This window comes from Bos javanicus, chromosome 19 (assembly GCF_032452875.1).
Source record: "Bos javanicus breed banteng chromosome 19, ARS-OSU_banteng_1.0, whole genome shotgun sequence".
Taxonomy (NCBI): Eukaryota; Metazoa; Chordata; class Mammalia; order Artiodactyla; family Bovidae; genus Bos; species Bos javanicus.
In genome coordinates this window covers 53,647,656-53,668,988 of record NC_083886.1, presented here as the reverse complement: position 1 = coordinate 53,668,988, position 21,333 = coordinate 53,647,656, and the positions used below count along the sequence as shown (strand labels likewise).

General features: G+C 46.3%; 1 protein-coding gene across 5 annotated transcripts in view; it reads left to right on the top strand.

Moving 5' to 3' along the window:
• Positions 1-21,333, top strand: part of LOC133232779 (E3 ubiquitin-protein ligase RNF213-like) — a 120,286-nt gene that overhangs the window by 64,957 nt on the left and 33,996 nt on the right. For all 5 annotated transcript variants that reach the window (XM_061392629.1, XM_061392628.1, XM_061392626.1 and 2 more), the window contains 14 exons: positions 197-1,352; positions 2,035-2,228; positions 2,672-2,827; positions 3,451-7,056; positions 9,175-9,311; positions 9,716-9,811; positions 10,873-10,991; positions 13,317-13,436; positions 13,941-14,083; positions 14,635-14,770; positions 15,040-15,178; positions 17,786-17,977; positions 18,715-18,860; positions 20,060-20,214. In XM_061392629.1, the coding sequence (XP_061248613.1) occupies positions 197-1,352; positions 2,035-2,228; positions 2,672-2,827; positions 3,451-7,056; positions 9,175-9,311; positions 9,716-9,811; positions 10,873-10,991; positions 13,317-13,436; positions 13,941-14,083; positions 14,635-14,770; positions 15,040-15,178; positions 17,786-17,977; positions 18,715-18,860; positions 20,060-20,214 (6,495 nt within the window). The remainder of the gene's footprint in view (positions 1-196; positions 1,353-2,034; positions 2,229-2,671; positions 2,828-3,450; positions 7,057-9,174; positions 9,312-9,715; positions 9,812-10,872; positions 10,992-13,316; positions 13,437-13,940; positions 14,084-14,634; positions 14,771-15,039; positions 15,179-17,785; positions 17,978-18,714; positions 18,861-20,059; positions 20,215-21,333) is intronic.

The following is a 21,333-nucleotide window of genomic DNA, read 5'->3' as shown; positions in this document are numbered from 1 at the left end:
TACTTTATAAATGATATCCTTTATCTTCACAACATATTGCTTCCTAAGAAAGAGACTATGGAAATAAGAAAGGAAGACCTTCCATGATCAATCTCATGCTTGAGATGCCACAGTGAACCATGGAGGACATGAACCCCAGTCCTTCGAATTATACATTTGTTTGTATTGTTCTAGACTACATGTCCTCTCTCTGCAGGTGTTCTGCAACGTGCAGAGGCTTGTCCAGTCTTTCATAAACCTTTACTCTGCTGGAAACATGCTGTTCAGGGCCTGGTCAGCCGAGGTGTACTGTACCCCCCTAAAGGGTGCCTCCATCCAGCTGGACTTCTGTCTGGGACTCATGCGCCCACTGGTGGAGGGCGGGCCAGTCGTCCAGCTGCTGGAAGCCCTCTGCCGGCAGCTGGAGGACTTCCTGGGCCGCTGGGAGAGATTCGTGGCAGAGAAGCGAGCTGAGCACTTTTACCTCAACTACTACACTGCTGAGCAGCTGGTTTACCTGGGCTTGGAGCTCGGGAGGGAGACGCCCAGCGACGCTGCCCTCACCATGCTCTCCTTCATCAAAGGCAACTGCACCCCATGGGATGTCTCAAGGGCCTGCAGGGGGCCCAGTGGAAGGGCCAACACCCACCAGGAGAGAACAGTGGTGGAAGACTTGCCACTGTTGCCCTTCTCTGAGTCCAGACTGGTGGAAAAGCTGAGGGTCATCATGAAATGCTCGATGACATGCATGCGTGTCTTCCTGCCTCACTGCCTGGACCTGGAGGCCCTTGGCCACTGTCTGGCTCACCTGGCGAGGATGGCTGGACCCCCTGTGCAGCGGGAGCTCTCCCACGGCCTACAGGAGGGCCAGCCCAACCTCATCGTCTGTGGCCACTCTGAGGTGCTGCCAGCCGCCCTGGCCATCTACATGCAGACCCCACACCAACCTCTGCCCACCTACGATGAAGTGCTGATCTGCACCCCAGAAACCACGTTCGAGGAGGTGGCATTGCTCCTGCGTCGCTGCCTGACCCCAGGCTCCCAGGGACTGGGGGTCTATAGCCTGCTGTATGCGGACCAGCTGAGCTACGAGGTGGCCTGCCGGGCAGAGGCGCTCTTCCGGAGGCTGTGCACACAGCCCCACCGGGAGCACTACCGGCTCGTGATGGTCTGTGACTGTGAGCGGGAGCACTGCTATCTCCCCTCGGCCTTCAGCCAGCACAAGGTCCTCGTGACCCCTCAGGCACCCCTCAAGGACATCCAGGCCTACCTGGCTCACCACTTCCGAGTCCCAGAAGAGACCCCGTCAGCCGCCTCCGTGTTCCAGGACCGCATGTGTGTTGGGATCGTAGCCTCGGAGAGAGCGGGTGTAGGTAATAATGGCTGCTGAGTCCCCCGTCCCAGGGACCATCTGATGGCCCTTCTTTGTCCAGTGGGGAGTGAGGTGAGCTCAGATAAGCCCTTCTACAGGTGGGGAACTAAGTCCCTGGAGGATTGACTCACCTGAAATTATAAATCAGGGCCTGCACTGGAATGGGATACTTTTCTCACCTGGTCCCAGCTTGGCTGAGCCATCTTCCTCCTTTAAACTGGCTTCTCTGCTGTTTTTTCTCTTTCTCTCTTTTTTAAGTCCATTGAATACTTTGGGGTTGATGTGGGTCCTGATCAGGACATACAGGTATATTTCCTCTGTCTTGAGAAGAAACAGATGCCTCCACCTTCAGCCGCCATCATGATTTCCATTCTGTTGACTGCATCCCTTTAATGGTACTCCCTTCTGTCCAGCGACTCTCGCTCCCCTCCCCCATGAAGCGAGCTCTGCTGTCCTGACCTCCTTCTCAGACTTCCATCCTTAGCCCCAGGAAGCAGCAGGGCTGTTGGGCGGGGAACAGCAAGGAAATTTGAGGACTCAAGTATACTCAGCTTAAAGTATTCTTTAAGCTGATGTTAGGTTGCATCAGTTTTGAATTTTGTACAAAGAGAAGTGATTTTCTGGACATTCTCACTCTTGATCTGCAGCCCTGGCATCTAATTTTCATATGTTCATGTCAACAGGAAGGTCTCTCTTTGTGAAGAGGTTGCACGGCCAGCTGAGAATGCAGTTTAATGGAGCAAAAGTGCCTCTAAAAGTTATTCGATTGATTGACCCTCAGGTGGATGAGAATGAAGTCCTGAGGTCCCTTCTGCCTTTCCTGGATGCCCCGTATCAGAGGAGACCCATAATTTTCCACTTTGACATGACCTCTTCGGTAAGTCGAGCTTCCCTGATAGTTCAGACGGTAAAGAAACTGCCTGCAATCCAGGAGACCCAGGTTTAATCCCTGGTCGGGAACATCCCCTGGAGAAAGGAATGGCTACCCACTCCAGTATTCTTGTCTGGAGAATTCCATGGACAGAGGAGCCTGACAGGCTATAGTCCATGAGGTTGCAGAGTCAGACACAACTGAGCGACTAACATTTTCACTTTCACTCCAGTAAACTGCCCCCAGGTTGTAGCTGAGTGGCTGGATAGGGAAAGACACAGCTTCCACATCCTGCCGTACCCTAGCTCCAGTATAAAGAATTTCTTCTTTCTACATGTATTGATACTCAGTATCATTGTAAGATAGAGCAGAATAAGAAGGTCCTTAGGGTTGGGAGGACTGCTGTCTTTTATGTAAGTATTTACAGACCCACATGATTCTATCCTCAGGTGCGGACTGGTATTTGGGTGTTTCTTTTCAAACTCCTCATTCTCCAGTACTTAATGGATATAAATGGGAAGATGTGGCTTCGGAACCCATGCCACTTATATATCATTGAAATCCTAGAAGGGAATTCGACTTTGCCACGACGGCCTTCGAAGCTGGTGTGTATCAGGGCACTCTCATGCTGCTGTGGGAGCAGGGGCTTTTATTCATGTTTATGATTCCCCACTTTTGCCTTAGCAGAGTAGCTGAGTGCAGTGTTAGTAAAGAAGAATCTTTAAGCTTAGTTTTAAATAATGCATGGGATACAAAGATTCTTTTATTTATTAATAGACCTTAGATTTGTTCTCTTTGGGGTGAGTGCTGTGTGTCTGCGTTAAATGCCAGTGGTGACTGGAATGCAGGAAATTCATGTGCTAGGAGAAGCACCGTCTTTCTTAATGACAGCCAACATGGGAAAGAGACCTCCATTATATCGGTTTCTTAATTGAAGGGAGTTTTATGCTCATACACACACACAAACACACATGTATGTGCTTGATGGAGAGATTTAGTTCCAAGAGGCTGAGTAGAAAAGGGCTTTGTTACTTACAGTGCAGCTCACACCATGCCTGAATGTGCAGAAGGTAACACCTCATGCAAAGAGGTATCTACAGAAATCCCTTCATGAAAAGTGATTTTTCATAAAGGTCCATGCAGTTTAGACCAGGTTGAGGATTAAAACAAAAAGCGCTTTTTGGGAAATTCAGCCATAACTCATTTCATTTGTGTCTCTCCTTTCCAGAATGCACTTGTCCCCCAGTTCAGTTTTCTAGACGTCTTCCCCAAGGTGACTTGCAGATCTCCCAAAGAAGTGATCAACATGGAGCTGGATCCTCAGCAGAGCTACAAAGAGCCAGGAATGGATCAGAGAGAATTCTGTAGTGAAATATTCCAGAGACCTTACCAATATTTAAGACGGTTCCATCAGAAAAAAAACCTAGACACATTCCAGTACCAAAAAGGTTCTGTTGAGGGCAGCCCTGGCGAATGCATCCAACACCTCCTGATTTACTGCGGGGTGATAAACCCATCCTGGTCAGAGCTTCAGAACTTTGCTCGGTTCCTGAACTACCAGCTCAGAGATTGTGAGGCCTCTCTCTTCTGTGATCCCACCTTTGTTGGAGACACATTGATGGGCTTCAAGAACTTTGTAGTCACCTTCATGATCTTCATGGCCCGAGATTTCGCCACACCTACACTTCACACATCTGACCAAAGTCCGGGGAAGTACACATTCACTATGGATGGGGTCAAAGAAGAAGACCTCGCCCCTTTCACTCTCCGGAAGAGGTGGGAGTCGGAGCCCCACCCATACGTTTTCTTCAACAGTGACCACACATCCATGACGTTCATAGGTTTCCATTTCCAATCCAACCAGAACGGTGGTGTTGATGCCATAGACCACTTGAGTGGGAAAGTAATCAAGAAGGATGTTATGACAGTGCAACTGTACCAGGGACTGTTGCTTCAGAGGGTGCCCTTCAACATTGACTTTGACCAGCTGCCCAGACATGAGAAAATTGAAAAACTGTGCCTGGCATTGGGCATCCAGTGGGCTACTGACCCTGATGAAACATATGAGCTTACAACGGATAATATGCTTAAGATCCTTGCCATTGAGATGCGTTTCCGGTGCGGCATCCCTGTCATCATCATGGGAGAAACCGGCTGTGGGAAAACCAGACTCATTAAATTCCTTAGTGACCTGCGGCGTGGGGGTGCCGATGCTGAAACCATGAAGTTGGTCAAGGTCCATGGAGGAACAACTGCCGACATGATCTACTCCAAGGTCAGGGAGGCTGAAGAGCTGGCCCGCTTCAATAAGGCCCAATATCAGTTGGACACCATCTTGTTCTTCGATGAAGCCAACACCACAGAGGCCATAAGCTGCATCAAAGAGGTCCTGTGCGACCACACAGTGGGTGGCCAGCCCCTGGCTAAGAATTCTGGCTTGCATATCATTGCAGCCTGCAACCCTTACCGGAAGCACACCCAGGAGATGATCTGCCGTCTGGAGTCAGCCGGCTTGGGGTACAGGGTTAGTGCAGAAGAGACGGCCGAGAGGCTTGGCTCCATCCCCCTGAGGCAGCTGGTGTACCGTGTCCATGCTCTGCCGCCCAGCCTGATCCCCCTGGTGTGGGACTTTGGACAATTGAATGACTCTGCAGAAAAGCTCTACATCCATCAGATTGTCCAGAGACTTGTGAAGTCCATCAAGGTGGTGCAGAGCGAGACTCATGTAATCACGGAAGTGCTTTCTGCCTCTCAGGGTTTCATGAGGGAAAGACAAAATGAATGCAGCTTTGTCAGCCTCAGGGATGTAGAACGCTGTGTGAAAGTTTTCAAATGGTTTTACGACCACAGTGAGATGCTCTTGTCTAAGTTGGCTTCCTTTCTCTCTAAGACTGGGGTCATCCAAAATGACTTTGAGAGAGATCCTGTCCTCTGGTCCCTGGTTCTGGCCATCGGGGTATGTTACCACGCCTCTTTAGAGAAGAAGGAATCTTATCGGAAAGCTATTTGCAAGTTCTTTCCAGCACCGTATAATGACAGCAGGGTTATCTTAGATGAGATAACGCGAACCCAGGATCTTTTTCTGAATGGTGTATCTCTGAGGAAAACGATCGCCAGGAACTTGGCTTTGAAGGAGAATGTCTTCATGATGGTTATCTGCATCGAGCTCAAGATTCCTCTCTTCCTGGTGGGCAAGCCCGGCAGCTCCAAATCTCTTGCCAAGACCATCGTGGCAGATGCCATGCAAGGCCAGGCTGCACGCTCGGACCTCTTCCGGCACTTGAAGGAGGTCCATCTGGTGTCATTCCAGTGTAGTCCACATTCCACCCCACAGGGCATCATAGGCACCTTCAAGCAGTGTGCCCGTTTCCAGCAGGGGAAGGACCTTGAGCAGTATGTGTCCGTGGTGGTGTTAGATGAGGTTGGACTAGCAGAAGACTCACCCAAAATGCCCCTGAAGGCGCTGCACCCATTGCTGGAAGATGGATGCATTGAGGACGATCCTGCCCCCCACAAAAAAGTTGGCTTCATAGGCATTTCCAACTGGGCCCTGGATCCCGCCAAGATGAACCGGGGTATATTTGTGTCACGTGGCAGCCCTGACGAAGGAGAGCTCATTGAGAGCGCCAGGGGAATTTGCGCTTCAGACCGCCTCGTCCAAGCAAGAATCCAAGGATACTTCACATCCTTTGCCAAAGCCTACGAAACAGTTTGTAAGAGGCAGGACAAGGAATTCTTTGGGCTTCGTGACTACTACAGCCTCATCAAAATGGTCTTTGCTGCAGCAAAAGCTTCCAATAAGGAGCCTTCCCCTCAAGACATTGCACAAGCTGTCCTTCGGAACTTCAGTGGCAAAGACGACATTCATGCCCTGGACATTTTTTCAGCCAATTTACCCGAGGCAAAGTACACAGAGGAAGTCAGCACCATGCAGCTGATCCACCAGAACATATACGGCCATCTTCAGAAGATGCACGGCAGAGAGCTGGATGATTCTGAGTCCCGTTACCTGCTTGTGCTGACCAGAAATTATGTGGCCCTGAGGATCCTGCAGCAGAAGTTCTTCATTACAGATCAACCAGAGATTATTTTTGGATCCAGTTTTCCCAAAGATCAAGAGTATACCCAGATCTGCCGAAATATCAACCGAGTAAAGATCTGCATGGAAACCGGCAAGATGGTGGTGCTGCTCAACCTGCAGAACCTCTATGAGAGCCTCTACGACGCACTCAATCAATACTACGTCTACCTCGGCGGTCAGAAGTACGTGGACCTTGGTCTGGGGACCCATCGGGTCAAATGTCGGGTTCACTCAGACTTCCGTTTGATAGTCATTGAGGAGAAAGATGTCGTCTACAAACATTTTCCCATCCCCCTCATTAACCGGCTGGAGAAGCACTATCTGGACATCAACACTGTTTTGGAGGAATGGCAGAAGCATATCGTGGAAGAGCTCAAGGTCTGGGTGGAGAAGTTTATAGATGTGAAAGCTGAGCAGTTTCTAGCCAGACCCAAATACAGCCCTTCTGACGTCTTCATTGGGTACCACTCAGACACGTGTGCCTCTGTGGTTCTCCAGGTCCTAGAGCAGCTAGGGCATGAGGCCTTGACTGATGAGCTTTACCAGAAAGTCTCTGAGCAGGCCAAGTCAGTGCTGCTGGACTGTGCCACCCCTGATGCTGTGGTTCGGCTGAATGCTTCCTCACTGGGCCAGTTCACTGCACAGTCCCTGTCGGAAGAATACTATTACAAGCAGCACCATAACTCCTTTGCAGACTTCCTCCAGGCTCACCTTTGCACAATGGATTCAGAACGCCATGCCATCTTCACAGAGGTGATTATCTTTCTGTATTTTACCCTTTTCCTCTTTCACCTCTGGGTCCTTGACTTCCTAGCCTCAAGAACTCAAGATTCTTTGCAAGTCAGTGTATAGGAACCATAAATGAACGTGTTGAGACTTTTGGTTCCTCTCCGTGGTAAGTGCAGGGAGACCTACATATTTTTACATGTTTAGTGTTACCAAGTTTTGAGTGCCCATTTTTGTGCAGTGCTGTGCACAGTGCTCAGTTCACCAAGGGAAATACCACATTCGAGTACTGCACGAAGGACTCTGCGGATATAAAGATGAGTTGGCACAGGGCTTGTCCTTGGTCAGCATACAGTGTAAGGTTGAAAGACACTCATGAATGGGTACTGTTGATATCCTATGATAGTGTTATCCACAGAGGCAAAGAGGAGCAACACAGATCAGGATGAGGTCACAAACTCATCTTTAAGTGGTGACCATCAAGCTGATTATAAAGTATGGTTTGGAAGGTATTATAAGCAGAGGGTCCTACTTGAGCAAGGATGTCAAGGTTTAAAACACCCAGTCTTTGCAGGAAACCTGGAGTTAATTACTGATGAAGCCTAAAGCTCAAGGCCCTAAGTTCTGAGAGATAGGAGTGAGATATAGCCAGAGAGACTTCATGGAGGGTCTTTTCAGTAGCACCAAGGAGCTTTGCTTTCCTGTGTAAGGGGAGTGATGGAGAAATGTGTGTGGAAATGTGTCCCACTACCTGAGAGAGGAAGGGGAAAAAAGTCTGATAGAAGACTCACAGATAAGATATACCAGTAGTGAGGCTGCAGTACCAGTTCAGTCAAAGGATGGATGGGTGGAATTGAGACATAGTAAGGATTCATATTGACAGAGATAAAGATTGATTCTTTATAGCTCTGGGAGATGGAGGAGGCTAAGGATGACTCCATGGTTTCTTCCTTGGTTGACCAGAAGTTTGGTTAATCACATCTTTATTGTTGTTTAGTCAACAAGTCATGTCTGACTTTGCAACCCCATGGACTAAAGCATGCCAGGCTTCCCTGTCTCTCACTATCTCCTGGAGTTTCCCCAACTTCGTGTCCGTTGCATTGGGGATGCCATCCAACCATCTCATCCTCTGCTGTCCCCTTCTCCTCCTGCCTTCAATCTTTCCCAGCATCAGGGTCTTTTCCAGTGAATTGGCTGTTCGCATCAGGTGGCCAACGTATTGGTGCTTCAGCTTCAGCATCAGTCCTTCCAAGGAGTATTCAGGGTTTATTTCCTTTAAAATTGACTGATTTGATCTCCTTGCTGTCCAAGGGACTCTCAGAGTCTTCTCCAGCACCACAGTTTGAAAACATCAATTCTTTAGCACTCTGCCTTCTTTATGGTCCAGCTCTCACAACCATACGTGACTACTGGAAAGACCATAGCTTTAACTACACAGACCTTTGTTGGCAAAGTGATGTCTTTGCTTTTTAATACACTGTCTAGGTTTTTCGTAGCTTTCCTGCCAATCACAAACTAGTTATGAGCAACAGCTCTGGTGGAGCCAGTGATGAATTCCATTTGGGATGGGCTTTGATGTTCCTGTAACATCTATGTAGTCTGTCATCAATTGGATATAGGAATGGGAAGCTCGGTGGCAAGGCCAGCCTGGAGATAATGATTCGGGACCTAGCAGCGTGCCCTTAAGGAGTGTACTGGTTGCACTGTGTGGTGTGATCCAGTAGCAGGGGAGATTTGGCTAACAGCTGTGGGGGAGACGGACCTCAATGGCCGGCTCCACGGAAAGTTTGAAGTAAGACTGCAAAGGACAAGTGGTATTTGTTCTGAGTGCTAAGGTATCATCACAAGCAGGGTTCAAAGCAGGAAAAGGTGTTGGAATCTAGGAAGAAGATTCAAAGGCATCTTAGGGGCAGGATGAGTCTTCTCTCCAATACCTTTGATCCTGTAGGTTCTGTTTGCCTCAGCACCACCTCATGTTAGAAAACTCCTCTGGGTTTGGATTCCCAGTTGGATCTGTGTACCAACTGCACAATGAGGAGCCCATAGAAGATATTTGCTGAGCATCCTCATGTTTCTTGGATCTGAATCTAGGAGACAACACTTTCTTGCATTCCACAGAATGATTTTAATTTCCTGCCTTTGCAGATCACTACATTCTCCAGGCTGCTAACCAGCCATGACTGTGAACTTTTAGAATCAGAAGTAAAGGACTGGGCTGTGAAACTCACCATCCTGTCACTGCAGCAGTTTGACACCGAGTGCTCTTTCCTCAAGGAGGTTCGGTGAGGATCCCCGCCCTGCCTTCCTGCTCCTCTCCCTCCTCAGGACCGAGCACTTTGTATTTCATATGTGTGACTATTAACCACTGGTGTTTGCTAACCAGCTTGGCTAGTGAACCTTGAGAACATGTGACTCTGAAAAGGAGGCGTTTTACTTCTCCAAGTGTCCTGATCTCTGTTATCCTCTGTGAAAACATCCTTTTTGAATCCAGCATCCTTATGTCTCATTAGGAGGCATCTATTGGGGCTTTTTTCTCTCTCCGCTGGAATGTCTACTCACCTTATAGAGGAAAATCCCACTTGAATAGTTTTCCTATATACCCCTTATGTTTCCCGTCACTTTGGAGAATATTATCACCAACTTTTAGGACGGAAAACTCACTTGGATAATTTCCTTTTTCTTTCAGAAACTGCTTAGCTCACACAGCCAGTTGTAAAATCCTTGTTATTCAAACAGATTTTGAAGATGGAAGTCAGAGTGCTCAGCTCATTGCCTCAGCAAAGTATGTTTTTTTCTTTTTCTCAGAAACTACATAGGATACCCCAAATTTATTCAGGAGCTCCTAAAGAATTTCTTCCTTAAAAACTGTATAGTATCAGAATAAACATAGAAATAAAAATTATTCTCCATTTTTATTCCCCTAAATATGGACTAGAGAAACCAAGAGAGAAAAGGCCCTGAACAATGGAAAAATAGCCAATGCAAGAAGTATAAAATAACAGAATATTAGCAGAATATAAGAGAGTATCCTTGAAACATATTTTAGTTGACATGATTTGGTCATTATTCATTTTAAATTATGTGATATGAATTTACTGCAAGTTCGGGGGCCTTCAGTTCAGTTCAGTCACTCAGTCGTGTCCGACTCTTTGCGACCCCATGAATTGCAGCATGCCAGGCCTCCCTGTCCATCACCAACTCCTGGAGTTCACTCATACTCATATCCATCGAGTCAGTGATACCATCCAGCCATCTCATCCTCTGTCGTCCCCTTCTCCTTCTGCCCCTCAGGGGCCTTAATGGTATTTAAATGCTTTCAGTTGTATTTATTTGACAGCTTTAAGTTGTTTGTAGTGGAAATTTGATGCTTTTAGAATTAACTGCATCCCCTTATTACTTGATGTTAAAATAAAAGTAATTTTTGGACCTTCCAAAGCATTGGAAGGCATATTTCATATCATGACTGTCTTTGTCCTTTGGTTGTCCACAGAAGTCTGTTTCTTGAAATGGACAAGAGCACTACCCTTATCCTTAGTAGCATCTGACCAAGCTTATTAAGCGTTATAAGAGAGGGTTCCTATTCAATAAAAAATGCCATTTCAAAGAAGAGGAACACAGGAATGGGAGAAAGAAATGAGACTATTTAGAGAAGTCTTGTCCCTGTTCTCTTGTAAGAGAGAATAACAAGCATGAAGGTGTGAAATTTATTTAAAGTTAAAAAACAAGTGAGATGAAACTTTACCTCTTTGAGGACACCCTTCAGCCATTTTGCAATGTTCATTTTGTTTATTTTCTTTGTTTTTTTGCTTTGTTTTGTCTTTGCTTTTTTTGTTTTTAAAACAGGTATTCTGCTATAAATGAAATCAATAAGATACAAGGAGATAAGAACTATATCTTAGTCTATTTTATCACAAAACTGTCCCGGATGGGAAGTGGAACATCCTATGTAGGATTCCATGGAGGTAGGACCAAAGTATTTGTGAATATGTTTGTATAATAATATTTAAGTTATTTCTAATTTGGTCCTGTGGTGGTGGTGGTTTAGTCACTAAGACATATCCAACTCTTGTGACCCCATGGACTATAGCCTGCCAGGCTCCTGTGTCCCTAGGATTTTCCAGGAATGGGTTGCCATTTCCATCTCCAGGGTATCTTCCCAACCCTGGGATCAAACCTACGTCTGCTGCATTGCAGGCAGTCTCCTACATTGCTGCTGATTCTTTCCCCAAGCCACTGTTTGGTCCTATGATATACAAAGTCTAATATTAGAAGATTAATGTTAATCTCAGTGGTCTTTCCAGGTGGTTCAGTGGTAAAGAATCTGCCTGCCAATGCAGGAGACACAGGAGATGCAGGTTGGATCTCTGGGTTGGGAAGAATGCCCGGAGGAAGAAATGGCAACCCACTCCATTTCCTTGCCTGGGAAATTTCCAGAAAATTACTATCCATGGAAAATTTCCATGGACAGAATAGCCTGACAGGCTACAGTCCATGGGGTTGCAAAGAGTTAGACACAAGTGAGTGACTGAACACACACACATAATCTCAACTGTATTTGTTTCAAATGCAATTAGATTTCTTAAAGCTGCTGCTGCTGCTAAGTCCCTTCAGTCGTGTCCGACTCTGTGCAACCCCATAGACGGCCTCCCACCAGGCTCCCCCGAACCTGGGATTCTCCAGGCAAGAACACTGGAGCAGGTTGCCATTTCCTTCTCCAATGAGTGAAACTGAAAAGTGAAAGTGAAGTTGCTCAGTCGTGTCCGACTCTTAGAGACCTCATGGACTGCAGCCTACCAGGCTCCTCCATCCATGGGATTTTCCAGGCAAGAGTACTGGAGTGGGGTGCCATTGCCTTCTCCGTTCTTAAAGCTGATTGATGCAAAAAAAACAAAAAAAAAACTTCATCTTCAGACTCTTGCTACAGCATACAATACTTCATTTCATTATTTGTTGATACATGCTTGATTAATCTCTGGTTCCTCCCCTTTTACTATATGGATAATGCAGAGAGATATTTCCCACTAGCATTGTTCTGAATGTGTGGATACTTAACGCCTGCTTCTGGGGCCAGAAAATGCTATCTTAAATCTCTCTCTTTTTCCTGATGAAGACTCAGCAGATGTTTACTGCGTAGGCACACCTTGTTTACTTGTACTTTGCTTTGTTGCACTCCACAGACCTGCAGTTCTGACAAACTAAAGGCTCGTGCCAAGTCTTTCAGTGCCATTTTTCTGAAGGCCTTTGCTCACGTCATGTCTCTGAATTATCTCATGTGTTTGAGATAATTCTCAAAAGATTTCAAGCATTTTCATTATTGTATGTGCTATGGTGACCTGCGATCAGTGACCTTTTGTGTTACTACTACGACTAGATGAAAGCTAGGATGATGGTTAGCATTTTTTAGCAATATAGTATTTTTTGGTTGTTTTCTTTTGTGTGTGTGCAGTACAGTATTTTTATTTGTTTACTTTGGCTACCATGAGTCTTCATTGCTATGCTTGGGCTTTCTCTAGTTGTGGTGCTCAGACTTACTGTGCGGCTTCTCTTAGTGCAGGGCACTGGTCTGGGGTGCATGGGCTCAGTGGTTCTGATGCACAGGCGTAGTGGCCCTGAGGCATGTGTGATCTTCCCAGACCAGGGACTGAACCTGTGTCTCCTGCTTTGGCAGGTGGATTCTTTACAATTGGACCACAAGGAATGTCCCAAGTATTTTTTAGTTAAGGCATGTACATCGTGTTTTGAGACATAATGGTATTACATACTTAATAAAATACAATGTAGTATAAACAAAATGTTTCTAGACACTGTGAAACCAAAAAACTTGTGTGGTTTGATTTATTGTAATATTTGTTTTGTTGGGACCTGATCCCAAAGAATCTCCAAGGAATCTCCTGTATGAGAAAATTGGTGTTCTAGCAAATGGGCAAATAATAGTTCAGGTTAATAATTTCATAGTTAATGGCAAACCTTGCTGGTGTCTCACACCCCTCTACTGATTATGATACACAAAGTTTAATAATACATTTATAAAAGAATAATAAGCCTTCTCTAAATACTTTTTTATATTAGTCATTTCAGTTCTTAAAACTGATTTTGATGCTAAAGTTGTTAACATCTGTAGCATGACATCTATATGTTTCCTGTGTATATTCAAGGGATTAGACTTTAGGATACAAATCATTCATTCAATAGTATGTTAAAACGTCAGGACAATGGTGTATCCCTGCTTACAACTGTCAGGAAGAAACCAGAGGACACAGGGAAGATTCTGGGGCTTGTTTTCCCAGGGCTGTGGCATTCTGTGCACATCGATGACCTCCGGAGATCCACAGTCATGGTTTCAGACATAACTAAACTGCAGGATGTGGCCATCAGCCAGCTGTTTAAACCAGAAGATGCCCCTAAGGGTGAGTCTGGAGAAAAGGTCCTCGGGGAGGTAGGATGGTGGGAGCGGAAGCCAGGAGGTGTGCACTCTGCTGCGAGGACAGGTGCTTAGGCTACTGTCCCCCAGTCCAACACCTGCCCTTTGGCAAGAGCTCGGGACACATTTGCTGAACTGAGTATTGTTGAATCCAGGGCACCGTCTGCTGCTTCCAAGGCCAGGAGAAGACAGTATTTCCACAAGGTCTTTGCAGGTGCCTGTGGAACATGTCAGAATCTGTTTACCCTGGCTTCCGGATCAGCCTTCTGAGCCCAGGGTGGAAGCTCGGGTTGCCACTGGTGAACCACGTCCAGTGGCGAGTGGAGGCTGATCCGTGTGACTGACGGTCTCTCCCTTGGAGCCCCTTCCTGAGGCTGGTGCCAGGGAAACCCGGATAGATCCCCAGCACACAACGCACACGATGTTGCCAGCGCTCCCCACCGCCACTTCTGCCTCTGAACGGTAGCTCCACTGTTTTACTTCTTTGCAGTGGAGGTGGGACGCCGAGCCCAAGAAGATGGTGAGGAGGTGATGGAAACTGAGGCGGTCACATCACAGCAAGTGGCAGACGTGGAAATGGAGACAGAAAGTCCTGAGACAAGTGATAGCCCAGGCTTCGGACCAGAACATGATGTAAGTTCTCACTCTTTCTATCCCTCTAAGCCCTCGGGCTGTGGGCTCTGCTTCCTTAGACTTACACCCAGCGGTCCGAGGAGTGGACTCAGATGGCCTGGGCTCAGCCCAGCACTCCTCTCCCTGCCTCTGTGAGTGCAGCTGAGATCACCAGCAGCAGACCTGACCTTGGCTTTTCCTGGTGTCCGCTGGACAGTTTTGTTCTGTTGCTTGACCACTGACAAGGTCCCCAGGCACATAGGATGTCTTGTAGTGGATTTTTTTTTTTTTTTTTTGGCCGAACGACATTGCTTGCAGGGTCTTATTAATAGTTCCCTAACCAGGGATTGAATCCAGGCCCACGGCAGTGAAAGTGCAAAGTCCTAATCACTGGATCTCCAGGGAATTCCCTCACAGTGGTTCTCAGGGGAACTTGACAAGGGCATGTGGTGGGAGCTTGGGCAGGAGGAAAACTTCCCCTGCACCCAGTGCCTGGACCTCATCTCTGGCATCACCTGGCTTTTCTTGACGTGTAAGTAGCAGAAATGGAAGGCTTGATTGTCTGTTGACAGATGCAGATCCTGGACACCACCAGGCTGCTGAGAAGCTGTATTCAGGGCGCTGTGGGCATGCTCAGAGACCAGAATGAGGGCTGTCAGCGCAGCGTTCGGAGGGTGTCCATCCTCCTCAGACTCCTAGATGAAGACGGTGAGTACAGAGGTGTGGGAGCCCCTCTTGTCCACACCCAAGCCTGGGCTTCTCCTTCGGTCCCTGAGTCATCCCCCCGCTGTAGTTCTCCATGGCTCCCAGAAGCAGCTGGCTCTCTGGCAATCTAGGCAGGCCTCTGGGATTTCTGTAGACTCGGCCTGGCCAAAGGAGATGGGCTTCCCTTCCTGCTGGGATGGGTCCGGGATGTCGAGTCCACCACTCGATGCCCAGGTATGTGCTGAATGCGTGTCTGCTCTGGTTTTCCACAGCCACTTTCTTGCTGGTCGCTAAGATGCGCCTCTACGTCCTTTTAATGAAGCAGGAAGAGAACGCTATCTGCAATGTGAAGGACTGGGTGGTGAGGGAGGCCTCTAATCAGGACGCTCTACAGGAGGCCGGCACGTTCAGGTACTGCCAGGAAAGGAAGCCCCGGGGGCGGGGAGGGGCTGGGCACAAGGCTCTCCAAGCTGAGGGGCCGCTTCCTTCCATACCTCTGAGAAATTCAGAGCCATCAACTTTTTTTCCCCCGAAGAGCACAAGATAGTCTGGGTGGTAAGTTGTATGGGGTTTGCTAGACTCTTTTCTGTACTTTTGTGTGTTTAAATTTTTTCATAGCAAAACCCAAAACAAACAAAAACCAGAACATCTGTTCTTATCAGATGTAAACTTTTACCACCATGTTCATCACCATAGACATGGGTGCCCTTTTAGGTTGGTAAATTAAAGAGATGATAGATATGTAGGGGAGGGAAGGACGTTTTTGTCCTAGACCTCTTGCATGAAGTTATTTGATAACCACAAAAATAAGACCCAAAGTATTCACTTATTGTCCGTGGTCTTTTTTCTATAAACCTTGATGCTGTGCTCAAGACTAGTCCATGCCAACCTGTATGGCTGAGGGAGAGGCTATTGCTCTGCGTCCTGTGGTGGGCAGTGGGAGATGCTGCCCACCCCATCTGCAAGGTCGTCTAAGACCTGGGACTTCACCAATCTGGCCCTCAGTTTCTTTGACTCCTGGAGAACGCTTGACTTGTCCAGAGGCTTGAATTCTGCGGGGATGTATCTCCACACTGTTGGCAAGAAGGACATGTGGGAATATCTAGGTTGAATGGACCATGTGAGCTTACTGATGCTGGTTTTGTAACTGTAGGGCTTTTCTGCTTCTATGTTTTTCTCTAGTTATTTTTCATTTCTTTCCCTGTTGTACCTTCTGAAGGATCAGACTTGGACCTGGAATTATTTTTGTTTCTCTTGGTTCCTCTGTATGGATTTTAGATAAATGCTTCTTAAAAATCTATATTTTCTATGTACCCTTGACACCACCCCTTCACTTACTGAACTTCCTACATTTGCTGGTGTTCACAGGGCTTCCCAGGTGGCACTAGTGGTAAAGAACGTGCCTGCCAATGCAGGAGACGTAAGAGATATAGGTTCGATCCCTGGATCAGGAAGATCCCTTGGAGGAGGGCATGGCAATCCACTCCAGTATTCTTGTCTGGAGGATCCTATGGACAGAGGAGCCTGGTGGGCTACAGTCTATAGGGTCACAAAAAGTCATACACAACTGAAGTGATTTAGATAAAGACATGCTTTCTTGTTTAATGTAATGTGAAATGAGTTTACTTTGGTTTCTTTATTATAGCCTATTCACAACTGATTTTCTTCAAATGACGTACTTTTCAAGTGAATTTGGTCATTCTTTGATTTATTTATAGAGCATACATGACTTGTTCTGGAAAACAAGTATGTAACAAAATAAAACAATACTACTTGGCCTTTTCAATGAACTAATTCCAGTCTGTTCGAGATAAAATTAAGGACCTTTCAAGTTCTGCCTCTAATCTTCAGTTCAGTTCAGTTCATTCGCTTTGTCATGTTTGACTCTTTGTGACCCCATGTACCGCAGCACGCCTGTCCATCACCAACTCCCGAAGTCCACCCAAACCCATGTCCATTGAGTCAGTGATGCCATCCAACCATCTCATCCTCTGTCATCCCCTTCTCCTCCTGCCCTCAATCTTTCCCAGCATCAGGGTCTTTTCAAATGAGTCAGCTCGTCACATCAGGTGGCCAAAGTATTGGAGTTTCAGCTTCAACATCAGTCCTTCCAATGAATATCCAGGACTGATCTCCTTTAGGATGGACTGGTTGGATCTCCTTGCAGTCCAAGGGATTCTCAAGAGTCTTCTCCAACACCACAGTTCAAAAGCATCAATTTTTCAGTGCTCAGCTTTCTTTATAGTCCAACTCTCACATCCATACATGACCACTGGAAAAACCATAGCCTTGACTAGATGGACCTTTGTTGACAAAGTAATGTCTCTGCTTTTTAATATGCTGTCTAGGTTGGTCATAACTTTCCTTCCAAGGAGTAAGCGTCTTTTAATTTCATGGCTGCAATCACCATCTGCAGTGATTTTGGAGCCCAGGAAAATAAAGTCAGCCATTGTTTCCACTGTTTCCCCATCTATTTCCCATGAAGTGATGGGACTGGATGCCATGATCTTAGTTTTCTGAATGTTGAGCTTTGAGCCAACTTTTTCACTCTCCTCTTTGACTTTCATCAAGAGGCTCTTTAATTCTTCTTCACTTTCTGCCATAAGGGTGGTGTCATCTGCATATCTGAGGTTATTGATATTTCTCTCGGCAATCTTGATTCCAGCTTGTGCTTCCTCCAGCCCAGCGTTTCTCGTGATGTACTCTGCGTAAAAGTTAAATAAGCAGGGTGACAATATACAGCCCTGACATACTCCTTTTCCTATTTGGAACCAGTCTGTTGTTCCATGTCCAGTTCTAACTGTTGCTTCCTGACCTGCCTCTAATCTTAGTTTGATTTAATCTCTTCTAGTACTTAAAAATGATGTAAAAAACATGAAAAACACAGCTTTAGTGTGGGAATAGTAGAGCAGATGTTTTGTTACTGCCACGAAGGCACAAAATATGAAAAGGATATGGGCATCCCACTATGGTCTGTGGTCCTTCTAATCTGAGCGGACTTGTCTCTCTCACACACAGGCAGACCCTCTGGAAGCGGGTCCAGGGTGCTGTGACTCCCCTGCTGGCAAGCGTGATCTCCTGCGTGGACAGGGATGGCAACCTTGAGCTGCTGGTCAGCCCACACTCTCCGTCCTGGGCGAGAGATCTTTGGATGTTTATTTTCCGTGACGTTAAACTTCTGAACATTCCTCTTGTGACAATTGATACAAGGTGAATAGAAGACTTTCTTTTCTTGGGAAGGGAAATAAACCCATAATGTAGCAGCAAACTTAATAGGCTCCCCCAGATGTTTGATGAAATACTAGTATGGATTTTAGAATCACATTGAAGTTGGCCCTTTTTGTAGCCTCAAGGGCATGACAACAGTAACAAAGCGTTGACACAATTCTGAAAAATTCTTGCTTCGTTCTTGACTTTCTTCATTTCCTTGTGCTCAGAGCACCCTTTGCAGTTAAAATGGCCCAGTTTCACCTCATCTGCAGGGGAGGCTGCATGTAAGGGAGCGTTTATGTTGTTTTTCCTGTTCCTCCTGCCAGTGGCAGGAACCGCAGAGCCTGTCCTTGGGCCTGATCTTATGTAACTCAAGCTCAGCTGGCCTACCAAAACTTGGCTTGGCTTTTAGGTGGCTCTGATTCTCTGCACAGGTATAGGGCAAGAGTGGGTTCAGACATCACCAGACTGGTTCTGCCCAAGATTTCAAGCAGCTTTCCAACTGTGGTTTGTCTTTGTTTTGTCTGTAAAACCCAGTGATGATATAAGATCATCCTTCAGTTCTTTTATAGTATAAAAATGAGCTGTTCAGTAGACCAGGGGGCTGTCTTTGCAGCCCACTAAGCTTCCCAGTACTTGAAGATGAAGAGGAATTGGCATCAGAAGCAGATCTCATCTGCGTCTTGAGTGCCATCTCAGTAACCACTTAATTCTAGTCCTCGTTTGGCCTGTTGCAGGTCTAAAGGAGAGATGTCCTACATCGTGGTGCAGAACTACATGAACCTCCCAGAGAAGGCGTCCAATAGTGTCCCATTCAGCTGGAGAATCAAGGACTATCTGGAGGAGTTGTGGGTCCACACTCAGTACATCACAGGAGATGCAGGTGAGCCCAGCAGTGGTGGGAGGGGATGTGTTCTACAGGAGGAGACCCTGATACCCTGTCATAGGTCATCACCTCCATTTGAGTCCTGGACAACTAGGACACCAGGATGTCTCTGGCTGAGCCCCTCTCAGCAAGTGCCAGTGACCAGAGTAGTACCTTTGCCCAGACCGAGCCGTCATTGTCCTCCGTTGCTCTGTGGTCATATGCCAAGTCATCTGGCCACAGGCATTCCAGGAAAACCCCAATGGTCACACACCACTTTTGGGAATGTCATCTTTCATACGAGAAGTAGTCTTTTCAAAGTTTATGTATAGCTTTTTTTTTTTTTAATTATGGCAATCATTTCAGAAGATAGGCAGACATCAGATCACTGAAAGTAACATGGTACATCGACTACAGTTCAATCTTTAAATAAAGGCCAGATGTCTTTTAAAAAATTCATGTCAAAATACTTGAAGATGAACTTAGATTTCTCGATAAGCTTTCTGTCACTCTTTCTGAACAAACTCAAAACAATCTCTCTCTTGAGGAGAGCGTATTTCTCTTTTTCATACCCTATCAAAAACTGACCCTACTGTTCTATGATAGCACATGACATGGGGGCCAGTACCCCATCCGCTAGAAGGCAGGTCTTTTTGGTCTGAGCAGCATTTGACCCAACTCCCGGCAGGCAGCCCACTTGTTCCTGGTTCACTTTGGTCCTGGACTCCCAAAGCACTTTACAACTTGTGGAAATATTGGTCTATCCCAGATTGTATTCTCTTTAGGGCTAGCTAGACTTTTATGGGGGCTTCCCAGGTGGCACTAGTGGTAAAGATCCCACCTGCCAGTGCAGGAGACATAAGAGAAATTGGTTCGATCCCTGGGTTGGAAAGACCCCCTGGAGGAGGGCATGGCACCCTACTCCAGTATTCTTACCTGGAGAATCCCATGGACAGAGGAGCCTTGCAGGCTACAGTCCATGGGGACGCAAAGGTCAGACATGACTGAAGCGACTTCTTAGCACACACGCAGGCTTTTATGACCAGAACAGAGCATTCCTTCTGACTTTGTTCCTGTTATTTCACTGGAGAATATCTGAAGTGTCCAGAAATGAAGCTAAAAAGGCATTTGGTGGGTAAGGGGAGTCCTAGCCACCATCACCACCCCAGTGGGTCTCTCTCCCTCCCCGCCCCACCGCCCCCTGCCCTTCCCCGCAGGACTGGCAGAGAAATTACTAGAACTCTTTCAGAAGACCCCACTGGGAAGTTTTCTTGCTCAGCTCACAGTGGACCAGCGGCAGGAGCTTCTTCAGTGTTACCTGAAAGATTTCCTTCTCTTGACCATGAGAGTGTCCACTTGGGAACAGTTAAACGTAAGTACTGACTCGCGGTCAGGGCAAGGCTGGCGTAAGTGGGCAAAATACCAACATGGAACTTCCTCCACTGCCGGAGCTGCAATGTCTGTGGGACAGAATGTGGCCCAAGAGGAGAGTGGTGTGAGAAAATGCCACTCACACCTTCAGAAGCCTCAAGGCTGGACACTTACCCCACCTCTCAGCACCCCTAAGGCATGGAGATTTTAGTAACAGGAAGAAGACCTCCCATTTCCTGTGATGCTTTCTTTTTAAATGTTTAGTTTTTCTGGAAGAAAACTAGGTAAATATTTAACTGATCATAGCAAGTTAATAATAAGAGTAACTGAAATTTCAATGGAAATATTGAAGATTTCAAACTTCAGTACATAAAAAAGGAAACTGGCAGTTTTGAGAACATACAACCAGCATAATTAAGGGTTAATAAAGTGTTCTTAGGAACCAATAAGAACATCCCCTAATCTTTAAAAACGAATGAAAGTTATAAGTTGACTATTAACAGAATAATTATACAGATGTCCAGAAAACAGAGGAAACTTCTCAGCCTCACTAGTAAATCAACAAGGCATGAACAACTTTCAGCTACCATCATTTTTGTCTGTGGCAAAACTGGTTTTTTAAAAATGGCCAGAAGTTCCTCCAGTGCCAACGGTGGTGTGAACAGCATGGTGGTTCTGTAAACCGTCGAGGTGAAGGGAGAACTTCTGAATAAAATCTGAACTGGTGATTTGATCTTGAGAACATTTTCAGAGATGTGAACAAATATTTTATTCATAGGAATGTTCTTTTCAGTTCTATTTCTAAAAATGGAAAATTAGAAACAATTTACTTGTCAAAACGTGAGGGTTGGACGAGTTAAAGTACAGCCATTTGATTGGTATTGTGCAGCCATTGAGAACAATGTTCTTCAGGTGTGCTTGTGATAGAGCAATGCTTGTGAAGTGGAAAAAGATCGGGAATACATTGTGACACTAATTTGGGGACCACTGGGAGAAGAGGTATGGATCTAGAAATGTCTAGAAGGGATAACACCAAGAAGTAAATGTGGGATACTAGTAGTGTGCATGGTTTTTAATTTTCTTTTTTGTCATTTTTGAATGGTTCTCATTTTCCACAAGC